This window comes from Dermacentor andersoni, chromosome 7 (genome assembly GCF_023375885.2).
Source record: "Dermacentor andersoni chromosome 7, qqDerAnde1_hic_scaffold, whole genome shotgun sequence".
Taxonomy (NCBI): domain Eukaryota; kingdom Metazoa; phylum Arthropoda; class Arachnida; order Ixodida; family Ixodidae; genus Dermacentor; species Dermacentor andersoni.
The window spans coordinates 143,721,489-143,735,334 of record NC_092820.1 but is presented as its reverse complement, the minus strand read 5'-3'; the positions used below and the strand labels follow the sequence as shown (position 1 = coordinate 143,735,334).

At 52.9% G+C, this 13,846-nt stretch overlaps 1 protein-coding gene across 1 annotated transcript in view; it reads left to right on the top strand.

The window, feature by feature from the left end:
- pros (homeobox protein prospero) overlaps positions 1–13,846 on the top strand; it is a 110,556-nt gene that overhangs the window by 53,915 nt on the left and 42,795 nt on the right. Inside the window, exon 2 of the mRNA XM_055072272.1 lies at positions 8,126–10,160. Within this exon, the coding sequence (XP_054928247.1) occupies positions 8,281–10,160 (1,880 nt within the window). The 5' untranslated portion in view covers positions 8,126–8,280. The remainder of the gene's footprint in view (positions 1–8,125; positions 10,161–13,846) is intronic.

Here is a 13,846-nt window from a genome sequence, read left to right as displayed (position 1 = left end):
TTCTCTCTTTCCCAATCGGTATCTGGTTGAGAAGTACGGCAAGTACACTTCGTGACTTGCACAGTCACCAGGTTAAGCCTTGTTCTGACCATACTATATTTCACTGTGTAATACATAGGGGCAGAATCACCCTCTCCCTTTCCCAACCGCTAGAATCTTGTTGAGAGGTGAGAAGTACGACAGCTCACGTGCGCGTGTTGCACCGGATTTTTGTGTTTAAACTTGTTGCGGCCATACTCTGCGTGACGGTATAACGTATACGTGTGACGTGGTGAGTGCGAGCTAGGTATGAGAAGCGCATTCTCTGCAGCTTCAGACCTCACAGCGAATACGCTTTGCTTCGAAGAGTCGCATACACATGCCGTAGCCGATACGAGTTAAACGGTAAACCGGCAACGGGGGATAATTTTCCAGAAGAGACCAAACGGCTGGACACGGAGCAATTGCATTGTCTCGCGTTTGACGAGCGGTGATAAGAAAAGAGCGACGTTCTCTTTTATTGTTTTTGTTTTCTAGCAGATGATTACTGTAGACGGCAATGCGGTCCCACTGGCTCTCACTGGAAAGGAAAATTTCGTTTTGATCTTTGAGCCTTGTTGATGGATACAAAGGCGGCAGTTAGTAGTTTAGACTACTAAGGAGACAGGCTCATTTCGCGTGACTCGCTCCGACGGGAACGCGTCGCAAATCTGCAGCAATTTCTTCTGCTGAAACTTCAGTAGTTTTTTCTTTCTTTCGACAAGAGTTCGTTGAACACAATACAGAGCCTTAACAGAGTGCCCTAGGATGTAAACGTAACATGTTTCTCAGCGTAAATGCAAGTAGAACCCCGCTACAACCTTCGTTTCGATTTCCCCGGATTTCGCACTCTAAATAACGCAGTGCCGATCAGATAATGCAGCAGTCTTATCTTCGAATGGGACTGTAGGCATGAGCGGGCAATGACCCCAGCGAAAGGGTTCCTCAAAGCAGCCATTCGCAGCTCACGGTTTGCATAATCGCGATGTTGGTCCGAAACGAAGTTGCTTTGGTGTATCCGCTGCGCAAGCACAGCACGTAACCATATTCTGCATCGACATAATCTGTCACGGGGCGTAAAGCGATCTGCACACGTCTTTGCACCGTCGTCGTCTGCTCACTCTCTCGAGCACAGTCTCGCGTGATACAGCGCGAATCGTATGACCTCATCTAATGCCGCATTGTTGTGAAATAGAGCGAGTGCCCGTTCCGGAGTAGAGTGGAATCGAAGCGAAGGAATTCGTCGACCCATAAGCAACACAAAAACGCCTGCACACGCGCCTCTGAGGCGTCAGGTGTCTCTGAGCGTTGTCTGCTCAGTTTCGAGTGCAGTTCCAAGCCCGGCGAACACTGACAACGTAAGTCAGAATTCTATGCCTAACATATTAAGTGTTTATCAGTACTCATTTCTAAGTGACCAAACTATAGTCTAAAGAACATGCGACGAGCAGGGTTCAAACTCATACACGGGAGAATTCGTTGGTCAAACACAAGTTAGACGTACCGCCCTTACAAAGTCATTATATAAATTACGTTTAATTCCTATTGACTTTTTTCCCTGACACCAGTAGACCTTTTCTTTAGATTCAGTTGAACTGTTCTGTGGGACTCCGCCGATGACCTGTACTGAAGACCGTTGCTTTCAAGAACGACGTTAGAAAGCAACAGGACTTCACCGAGTCAGACACCCAATGTCTTCGTCCTTCATTGCGACACACACAAAAAAAAAAACGCTGACACGCAGACAGCCCAGAGGCCGAAAAAGTGACGTGCCACCGTACCGAATTCCCTGAGCACGTACGATTGAAGGGAGAGGAGGAGGCATTGCGGCTAAAACAAGCCAGCCCACTACGACGCCCTTAAGTCTTTTGTGTGCATAGCTGTCTGGTCAATGACTCCGCGAGGGCCTGCTCGCGTGCCACCCCTCGGAAGACCCTCTATTGAGACTCAATAGACTTCTTTTCACGCGAAAGCACAGTGAAGTCGCAACGAGGTGTCAACAGAAAATCAATAAGAAGTAAACTGCGTTTTTTTAAAAAGGACGCGGAAGTAGCGGCGAGGATCAGTCGGCATTTGCGACTGCCGGTGAAGAGTTCACGCGCGCAGCGGTGAAGGGACCAGCCAGGAAGCGACTTCGAACAATCGGTGCACCGCTTCGACTGGGTGGAAGAAGAAAAAAAAGGGCGTAAAATAAATAAGGAAGGGAAGCGTGCGGCGAGGGATCGGCGCGCTAAAACGCACGCAGCGGAAAGGTCGCGAGCGCTGGCGGCCGGAAGCTTCCTTCGGCCGGACTTCCTATCCGGTTTGTTTAAGCGTCCTCGCGCAGGCAGAACAGGCTATACCACGCCGCTTTGTCTCGGCGCCCACCCCAAGCACGGCCTTTAGCGTTCGCGAACTCGTGGCAACCCCCTTACAAAAGTCGCTATGGAAAATCTTGTGTTTCTATTGACTTTTCGTTGCTTCGGATTGACTTTTTGTTGCTTCGGATTGACTTTTTCGGAGAGATGCGATCTGATATCGTGCGTGAGTTTTTCCGAAAGGTTGTCCCATCGGACATGTGGAATGGACATGTCTCACGGAATCTTGTTTTTGAAAGCCGCTATTTCGTACGAAAAAAAAAATTCAGTGGCATTACGGGCCGAAACGACGCCATCATTACGTGGCACGTCTGATTGCATGACTCCGTTTTAATTTTTAGCACCTGGATTTTTGGACGTGTACCTAAATCTAAATACACGAGGATTTTGGGGTTTCAATCGCGTCGAAATGCGGCCGATACGACAGTGATCGACACACGAACTCGAGCTCATCAGTAAAATGCCGTAGCCTCTGAGCTACAGCGACGGGACGTTAGTTTGTGTGAAATGTATTAAACTCTATGGAACATATGCTTTTACTGGGTGTGCAACTTCATAGCATCTATATTGAACGCATTTGCCAATTCACTGAGGCAGATTTTAGATTATTTCTTCGCGCCGTAAAGAAATTACTGTCACCGCAGCCATAACAGGATACAAATGCTTACTTTGCCTGAGCTTAAAACACGCCCGTAATGAGCTCAAGCTCGGATTAAAGTGAGGTCACGTGCGCCCGCAAAAAACCCGACGCAAAGCCTCCCTCTGGCTGACGAGGAATTTCGTTACGCTGGATCACCGCGCGTGTAATATCGTATTGCCCGAAGCAGCAACGCGGTTTTGTCCACTCCGTGTGCCGCAGTGAACAAAATTGTAGGTCCAGAATACCATGTGGCTGTCATTCACATACTGTATATAGACATTATGGGAGGCTATAGAGCTTATGCCCTTCTTTTTTTTCCTTTTCGCACCGTCTACGTAAGTCTACACAAACTTTTGTTGGGAGTAATACAACCAGGTAACATCCGCGTTGCTCCCAGTCACACTTATTTTTTTCTTTGTTGCCTTTACCCGTGACACGCCGGTTGCCGTCTTGACAATGCAGAAACGGGGTCGACGACGACTATCCTGTGCCTGCAGGCTTCGCTTTCTTTCTTTCTTCCTTTCTTTCTTTCTTTCTTTCTTTCTTTTTTCGTTATTTCCCGGAATCGCATCTGCGCCCCCTTTCTCCGACTCCTATACGAATGTCCGACTTTAACTCGCTTTTCCAGTTGTTTTCTTTTTTCTTTTATTTTTTGCGATCTCTTTTATTCATCGTGATACGTGCGTTACCGAACAGCGTCGCGACCCAGCGAGAGGAGAAACGAACAGGAAACCGGTGTCGCCTTTTTGCCGCGTCGCGCGAGCAAGCAGCTCATCCACCTTGTGGCCGGTGGCTCGAACCCTGCTACTGTACTACAGCTATAGCTGCCCTCTCTCTTTCTCTCGCGCGCGCACTTAAAGAAAGAGAACCCCGCCGACGGGCTGGCTGGCTGCGCGATTTTTCATTTGCGCTTTGCGAGGCAGACACCCCTCCCTCAGCCTCCATCCATTCTATCCCACCTTGCTTGCTTTACGTTTGCTATACGAGAGGGGCCCGTAGCAATCGGTCTCTCCTCGGTTCTCTCGAGAGGGATTGATAGAGTTCTAGAGAACGGTGGAAGTGGGGGGGGGGGGGGGGGGGGGGAGCAGGGAGGTGTTTGACGAGAGAGAGTTCTGGTTGCGGTTGCGGCCACGTCTGGCCAACAGTGTAGGCTCCTGTGTCGCCGGCGAAAGTGCGAAGTGCAGAAAGGACAATACAAAGAATGTAAAAAAAAGGGCGCCCAGCCTGCAGTCTGCATGCTTGCAAGAGTCGTGTTTGATAGGTAATTGGGCCTTTCGATAGAAAGCACGTTTAATGACAAAACAAAGTTGACGGAAAGGCAAACAACTCTGTCGCTTGCCAGCCAGAGATGGTAACGGGGAAGCACCGCATATACGAAAGAAACGCCGCAGCCGGCGTACTGCGTTTGTGGTTATCGAATGGGCGAGTTGAAAGAAGAACGTTATTACTGCCTGCGAATATTCCTGCAAGTAGTTCCTCAGGACTCGAATAACGTTCTTGCCATGTCATGTCATGAGGAGCTTGCGCACTGATTCGCAAAATAATTAAATAACAATAAATAAATAAATAATTAACACTGAGACGCCTGTATACAGACTTTTCATGTACGCTTCACACTACGGTATAGTAAAAGGTGGTTAAGTCACTGCTAAGGTATTCGAAATACCGAGCAACGTAGCGCGTTCGATCCCCGGCGTCATTCTTACGGGGCCGCGTAGCGTAAAAGTACAGCGCCTCCCCCCCCCCCCCCCCCCCCCGTTACTTCGGAACAGCGAACGAATCGTGTCGGGCAGGTGTTAGGTGCCTTCCGCGAACACCGCAGGCCGAGTTTCAGTGGCCGCATGTGTGCGCAGAGTCGGGTTTGTCGTCCCGGTGCCGTCTCGCTGGCGCCGAGCGTTGAACTGTGCATATACGCGCAGGCTAACACTCTCCGTGTTGTTCTTAACGAAGCGATTAACACACGCGCACGCACGCACGCACGCACGCACGCACGCACGCGCACACACACACACACACACACACACACACACACACACACACACACACACACACACACACACACACACACACACACACACACACACACACACACACACACACACACACACACACACACACACACACACACACACACACATACACACACACACACACACACTCACTCACTCACTCACTCACTCACTCACTCACTCACTCACTCACTCACGCACGCACGCACGCACACACGCACACACACACACGCACGCACACACACGCACACACACTGACTGCAGGTGTTCAACATATGCGCAGTCGTGGTGACGTCGCCATTAAGCTGCCGGAGCGGTATACCATAAACAAGGTGGAGGGGGGAGGAACAGTTATGCGAGCGAAGCGACTCGAATGACGCATTTTCGACGCTTATATATAGGCGTTGTGAGCTCTCTGCGACAGGTTTAACTGTAAACGCGGGGGTGTTAAGTGTACTGGCAAGCATAGCTCAAAGGTTAATGAGCCGGTTAATGTTACCGTCACTGGGTGCTGCACGAAACTGCGCTCTGCGTTGTGCTTTCATTTTGCTTGACCGTAACGTAATTAAAGGCCCGCGTTGGGTTCATCGCTGTTTGTGTGCTATCAGAGAGCGCTCCCATCCACGGTTTTTGGCAGCTCACCTGGAATGGAGAGAAGCCACTGTATGAACTCCCTTTTCTTCGAAGTCTTCTTTTTTTTTTTGTCACGTTCATGAAAGCGTAACTGCTTAGTCTTTAGTGTACCTCGCTCTCTGCCAACCCTATCGTTGCACGTTATATAAGCCGGGGGCACGTTATCCCAGCATCTTAGGCTTAGCCCCTTCACTCTACTTAAAAAAAAATAATATCCTGGATTCGCCGCTGAACTCAAGGATGCGTGCTTAGGATCAAGTTATCCTTCCCGTTTACATCAGAACTCCTTTTTGCCACCGTTCTTCAGCAATCCATTAGTTATAAAAGAAAAAAAAAGAAAGCTCTGAAATGGAGCGTGAGGTTGCGCGTTTGACTCCCGGACGTGAAAGCGAAGTCCCGGTCTGGGTGCTCCGGGAACTGAGCGAGTTCTTGGCCTCTGTTCTGCAAGCACCGGAGCAAAGGTGCGTTACTCGAGCAACAATTCCTCACTGCAGGTATCGCCGAGAGGCGTTATTGAAACGTAGTGTCTTCTTCAGTCGAGGGAGTGGCGGTGTGCCCCACTGCTTGGGTCTTAAGGTGCTCCGATATGTTACAACTACGGCACTGCTATCGAGGCGCCCTACACTGGGTCTGGGTCGACTCGAGGCCCGTTAGGGAATGATGGGGAGGCTGCAGCGTATCAAAAAAAATTTGGTTAACCGGGTTTGTTGGCGCGAGGGCATCCTGTTGCAAACAGCGAGAAAACGGAACTAAAGATTAAGGGGGGACACACGCCGCGTGGTGGTAGGGGGGAGGGGAACGTGTCGCGCGCTCCCTTTAACCTTATAGTCCCGTTCTCGCGCTGTGCGCAACAGTGTGCACTATATCGTAGCTCGAGGAGTTTTGCCGCAAGCCACGCCGTGCATCAACAGTCCCGGGCAAGGTATGTTTATGGCGCTCGTTCGTAGAGAGGGCGGAGGGGGTTTGCAGGGCCGTGAAATCGCCTTCCTGCCGCGTGCGCTTTTGTTTTCCACCGGCGACGCGTCATCGCAGCGCGGGCTCGTTGCCTCCGCCCCTCCCCCTCCCCTTGCACACCAGTAAGCGACCCTCGGTTCATTGCCTACCGCCGAGAGCGCATGCAAGGACTTGCTAGTCGGCCGCCAAGGACGTGCTCTCGCGAAAGCGTGCACACCAACGCGCGGACACCCCTAAACCAAAGACAAAAAAAGAAAAGAACAAAGGCTGCAAATGGAGTTGCGGCAGCGCAGCAACGATGAGGATGACAATGGGCTTGTACGGCGCAGGATGTTTTTTTGGCCGCGGCTCTTCCCTCGGGACTCCCTCGCGCCGATTCGCTCGAGCGCCGGTGTTTCGCAGTATCGCAGAGAAAGAAGCGGCTACGCACTACGTACGGTGCTCGGGCACCGCGCCGCCGATCTCCCCCCTGGTTCGCGGTCGCGAGCAAGGGCGACGTCGCGATTCCGGGAAGTTCGCACGCCGAGGTCGATGTTGTCGCCGCGAGAGAACGAAATAAATAAAGGAGAAGGCAAAAAAGAAAGAAAGAAAGAAAGAAAACCACGCTCTGCGCTGCTGAGGCCCGTGGCTCCCTCCTCCTGACGCCGGCACAGACGCACGAACACTCGCCGCCGTGGCGAGGTTTTGCACGTGTTGCCCGCTGCGGCTGTGCTTTCCTGCGTCGCTTTTTTTTTTTTCCCGGATCGCTCTCGCTGTGTTTCGAGCTCGAGATTATGCGGCGAAAGGAGGAGAAGGTGAAACGTAGCGCACGCGCGCTTGTACGGCTCTCCGCCGCCGTGGTCTAGCCGCCATCATTTGTCCTGGCAGGGAGAGTGAAAAGGATTCTGCTATACGTTAACGTTGGGAGAGCGCAAGTATACGTTCGCGGGGGGCCGCGTTACTTCTTACTCCACTGCTACTACTACTACAACTGCTCGTTCTCCTCGCGTCGCGCGCGAGTCGTCCCCGGGCGGGGAGGGGGTAAGACGGGGGGGGGGGGGGGGTGTAGGGCGTAAGACTGGAATGGGGCGGACAGTTGAGGGAGGGAGGGGTGGGGGGGTCGCAGTTCTAACGGGGACGCACTCTCCACGTGTCTCGCACGCGTTCTCCGCACGCGCGTTTCGCGTTTGGGGGGATTCTCGCCCGGTGGCTACCTTCTCGCCCCCCCCCCTCCCCCCTCGTAGATGAAGGAAACGAGCTCTAGCGTATTCTGCACGTCGGACGGATCCCCTCCTCGAATACGAAGGGGGCGATTTCCCCCTTGCCGATTAAAGAAAGCAAAACAGAGAGAGAAGCCTGGCAAAAGGAAAAGAAAGCGGCTGCTGCGGGCCGTCCCATCTGCCGCAGCCGGGCCCATTGTGGCGTAGCGGCGGCGGCGGCGGTGCGCGCGCTCTCCCCGGCGGCGGCGTTCTTTGTGGCGTTCCTTGGCGTCGCCAGCTGTCCCCTCACCCTCTCCCTTCTCTCGGCGTGCGCAGGTTCGGCCAAGTGTGACACACGAATGCCGCGCTGCCGTCGGCGCTGCTGCTGCTGCTGCTGCTCAGCGTAGCTGCTCCTGAGGCGGCGGCGGGCCCTCCTCTTCCTCCCCTCTCCAGCGCCCGCCGGTCCAATCGGAAGCCTTCGTCTTGGCGTGATGTCATCGGAGGAAGACTCGGCCGCGGAGAGCCAACTCAGTTTCGCACGCGCGAAGGCCAAGAGGAACACGACGTCGTCGCGGCTCCCGCGCGTCGACGCCGGAGAAGCGCGAGCACCCGCCGTCGTGGCCCCCCCTTCGAACGGAACGCCGTCGTCGCTCGACCTGCGCTCGCCCCCTCCGCCGCTCCGCAATGGCTTCATGAGCGGAGACGACCACCTGGAGCAGCAGCAGGCTGAGCGCGGCGGCCTGCTCCGCGACATCCTGCAGGGACGCCGCGGAGCCGAGGAGGAGGACGAAGACGCCGCGTCGGCCGACGAAGAGGACGACGACGACCGAGAGGAAGACGTCGGAGACGACGAGGACGACGACGAAGAGATGGCGGCCGCCGCCGCTGCGGACGGAGCCGGCAGCGCGCGGGGCGCCTCGGACGACGAGACGGACGCAAAGAAGGCACGCGTCGAGAGCATCGTGTCCAACATGCGCCGGGGCGGCAGCAACGGAGAGGCGCCGGCCAACGCCGCGGCGCCGGCGGTCAACGGCTGCAAGAAGCGCAAGCTGTACCAACCCCAGCAGGCGCTGTCAGGTGCCACCGACGACGAGCTGCGGCTCCGCAACCGCGTGGTGGCCGATCGCGATTCGTTCCGCCAGGAGCTGCTGAGGCTGAAGACCGAGGTGGCCACCATGCAGCAGCGCTACGACGAGATGCGGAGCGAGGACGAAGACGACGAGATGGAGGACGGCGCCGCGTCCGACGACTCGACCGCCGCCGGCGGCCGGCTGAGCCACAACAACAACAACAACAACAACAACGACGACGACTGCCGGGAACTGACGACGCCCCCTTCGGAGCTGTCGACGGACGCGCCGCGCTCCTCGCCGCTGCGGGACGTCAAACCCCCTGTGCGCGGCGACGCTCCCATGGTCAGCCCGCCCGGAACTCCGCCGGACGACTTCCGCCACTCGCGCCTCTCCGTCGACGGCCCGCGCCAGACGTGCATTGTGAGACCTCCGCCCATGGTGTTCCCGCAGGACATGGAGCGGTTGGTGACCACCATAAAGTCCGAGATTGCGTACGTCATACCGCGTGTGATTGACAACGTGTTCTGTCGGTTCGTGCGCCAAGCCCCGGACGGCGGCCTGGCTGCCGCGGCAACGGCGGCTGCCGCAGCGGCCGCCGCCGCGGCCGCGGCCCAGCACCCTCCCCCCGCGCCGACGACGGTGGCCCGGAGGCTGGACGGCGCGCCGCCCTGCCGCGACGACCAGCGCAGCATGCTGACGCAGATGCTGGACCGCAAGTCCCCGCGCACCAAGGTCCTGGACCGTAACCGCCTGAATGGCCACCGGGGCTCGCCCGGCGGCGGCCCCGCGGAGCGTGCATTCTACCCGAGCGCCTCGTCGACGCCGCTCAAGAGCCGGCACACGCCACCGTTCTCGGAGCCCGCGATTCCCGAGCAGACCGAGGCCATGTCGCTGGTGGTGCCGACCAAGAAGAAGAGGCACAAGGTCACGGACACGCGGCTGGTCGGCCGCGAGCCCGGCAGCCCCTCGTCCAAGGAGTCGCCGGGCGGCGGCGGCAGCGCGGGCTTTGCGCCGCCGCCTCTGGTCCCTGTGTCTCTGAACACGTCGGTGGCCATCCCCAACCCGAGCCTGCACCACGCGGCGGCCGACGTCTTCTTCCACGTGGACCAGCCGCGCAGCCTGTACGAGGAGCAGCCGCTGCCCCTGATGCTGGCCGCCGCCCACTCGCCCGCCGAGGCGCCGCCGCACCGGTACCCGTCGCTGGCGGGACCCCGGGTGCCGCCGCCGCCGCCGCAGGAGAACGACTCGGATACCAGCCAGGAGTACGACTCCAGCATGGCCATGATGTCGTTCCTCAAGTGAGTGCGCCTGTCTCTCCTATGCGCTGCATGCTTGCTTACCTGCTTGGTTCGGGAATGGGGGCGTTCGACGAAAGGGTTTGGCCCGCTCTCTGGGTGGAACTATACATTGTGTCGTTATCGTCGTTATCACCGCTGATTATCTCTTAAGGGCACAGTCGAAGCATTACCTGACCGAGAGAGAGAGAGATGTACAGAAATTTGAAACAAAAAAAAAAAAGACATTGATATTAAGTACGATATAGCAGACATGGAAGTAATCGAAAGGAATCGAAAAGACTGAAAACACGTGTATAGCGTCAAAAATACAGTGAGCTCCATGTGATCAGAGAGAGACGATGTGGCAAAAGCGTGGAGTCGAGATCGGCTCGCTTCAGGTCGCGTTCCTCGGGCTTCTCAGATGTTGAGGAGAACGTCCGCGAGATATTCGAGCAAGGATAAGCGCAATAAAGGATGTGATTTGGCACTGCATTAGCTGGGTATCGACCTCTCCTTTCTGCATCTCGACGATTTCTCGAACTTCGGGGCGGCGAGAGCAAAATCTGGCAGTCCGAAAGCAGGTCAAGTGTTCCAATTCGAACGGGTTCCACCTGTTGGTGCGAGGTACTATAGTGTGTAGGATTAGTTTAGTGTTGCTCATCTCTACATTAACCCCGCGCTTTCGGGTCGCGTTGTCGGTGTGCTAATATCGCGCTGTTATGCGCATTTAGCCCATATGGCCACATAAACGTACTCGAAGAGGGCAGGTGGCTTTTACGTTATGGTCCGCTCGGGACGCAATCTATAATAGTTGCTTAAGGGTGATCGGGCGCAGCACCAAAATTTTCTTGGTTCTTGTTGGTGTATCTGTAAGCAAACCTAGACTCGCTAGGAGCCATCTTTTTAGTTCCAGCAGCTAACATTCAGCGAGTAACTTCCAATAACGTCACGGAACTCTTGAAAAAAAAAATCATATCACCCGTCATTTCTTATGCTGCTTTGAACACCGAAGGGTTCAGGCGTGCTAAACACAGTCCCCTCTCCCCTTCCCCCATTTATCTATGTTCTAAATACGTTCCTTATGTTCAGTAGTTCAGAGCTCGAAAGGCTAATGATGTCGTAGGAGAGAATCATATATACCGACAAACGATATGATTTACGTGAGAGCTATCAAGGCGAATGACACTCTTAAAATAACACTTCTTAATTGTCGACGAGTTAAGGAGTCAATGCGAAGCTTCAACGTCTGTTGATTGACCTCTGCCCGCACGCAACACTTTCGCCTGGGTGCACAAAGTCTGCGCGACAGCGCCTGTGTTAGGGTTTTCTCCACACCACCTGCGCAAATATTTATGTTGTATTTATGTTATACATTGTGACTGCCAACACAACAAAGAGAGCCATGACTATGACATTCAGCGTGTTATCTCTGTTATACATGACCCAATGATTCAGGAGCTCAAGTCCTTTGGAGTGGAAGATTAGTCCGCAGCTTAGTCCGGATCACCACTATATCGTTTTGGTGCTGAAACCACGGTAGGGGCTACAGAAAATGCAAAACATTTGTAGCTAAAGTTACAATATACAAATGCGCAATGAGAGATATTATGTCCTGAGAAAGATACCGAAGACTTTTTCTGATGATATCTGAACAACTTACGTATAACGTTGCTACCACGTCTGACGTCCCCTCGTTAGTAACATTTTATTGGCAGACAAGCCGAAACCCTTGAAGGAGGACACCAAAGTCCTGACGTGAAATTAACGTTGCCAGTTTCGAATGATGCATCGCGCTTTTCTTCGCAACCTAATAAATCGTCCCAAACTCTCTTCGAAAGGTGTCCAGGACATTAAAATAATAAAAAGCACTTCTCTCTGCTACCATCTTTTTGCATTATTTAAACTGCCGGTTATTTTGTTTACTACGTCACGCAATTGTATAGAAAAGCCGGTGAAAGAAATCGAAACCGCATACAATTGCCTTTCCTTGCTTTTATTCGTCTCATCCATATTTTAGGGGAACTCAACCGTTCTCACAACGCCCTCTCCCAGCTTTGAATCCGACAGCAAACGACAGTCTTACAAACGCTCACTGAATAGACAATGGAAACTCTTCTTTATAACGTGCTTTCTTCTTATTATTTTTTTGATGGTTAGTCGGTGGCGAATAATAATCAAACTCACTTTGTAACTTATGTGCGCCTTTTATTTTTTCTGTCTGAAACAAAGGATGAAAAAAGAAATCCACTTTAATCGAAAGTTCATTGCGTGGCGTTGACATTTCAATAAACATCACTCTCGAAGAGGCACTATAGGAAGCAACACTAAATTGGTGCACACTGATAAATTACTCTTCCAATACTCCGTTTTGATCTGTTTGAAGTGGAAAAAAAAAAGGAAAGTTGATTGCGGGATAAAATGAACGGTATTCGCTCTCTTTTCTTGAATTTCACGTGGAAACCTCAGCGCATGGTACTTCAGTGTGTGAGGTCGCAGATTTCAAAAGTACGTTCGGCTGTTTTTAGTGCTGGAAAAAAAATTGCCCGTATTGCTTGTTTGAGTCGTGGCTTCATCTGTACAGCGACGTGATCCTTCGTAACCAATAAACGACGATCAACTATGCACGCTTGACCAGACGCAATAAAAACACGTGACCTCACGGCGTGAGCTAAGCCAGGAACTTCAGGGCAGCCTCGCCACCTGTCTTTCGCGCTTGCGTCTTCTTCTGGCATACGACAGCCCACCCAACCCCATTTTCTTTCACTAAATGTGGCCCCGTTGGCTACTTCAGAAACGTAATTTACTAATACGGCTTAACTTAATAATCCTCTTCGGCGCCCCTTTAAGACCTGCTATTTGGTAAGACGTGCATTATTGCATCGTGTGAGCGAAAGCATCCTGTCCTGCACACATGTACAGTCGTCATGAATGTGAAATGGAGCAGGGAATTCTTTTGTTTAACTTCGATAGCTCGTGGCACATGGATTCAAATCTAGGAACGTGATACATAGCAATAAGTGTTCCTGTTGAACATTTAGCTCTCATTGAACACCTCTATGCAGGGCATCTTTGTTTAGTCCCTACGGGCGTTTGAAAAAAAAAAAAAGAGGTATTCCTTTCAATATTGATCAGGTATTTATTATGATAGAAAACCTGAGAGGTCGGCCTCAAAGTTCTGACGTGCTACTCGGCGTTGGGGGAAGGGGAAAGGATGTTGAAAGAAAGACTAACGAAGACGTCGATTATGAGGATGAAGATGGCGTTGAGGGGACTGCATATTTCGAGGAAATTTCTTCTATCTCTCACTGTTGTACATTTCAGTGAAGCCGCAATGAAAACGCGTTCCGCTCAGATTGTGGCACACCGTCTGGCACATTTTTAATCGCTTCATCGGTGAAAGCACCTGGACTGAAGAGCTGTACACTTCAGTGACTTTCAATAAGTGCACGCAGCTGGCTTCTTACAGCGAAAAAAAAAAGTGTTGGAGCGATCCTGTGCCGTATAGATAGCGCTGGTACGATTCAATATCCTGTGTACCAGTGGCGTCAGACTCGGTTAAACACGAAGCGAAGCGCAATGACCAGGCCGGCTGTACAGGGGATAAGACGCGACCAGAGTTGCATGCTATGCAAAGGAACTGCAGGAAACAACAGACTTTCTCTGTTTAGAGTTCTTTTTTTTTTTTTCAATCGAATGAGCTCTGCAGA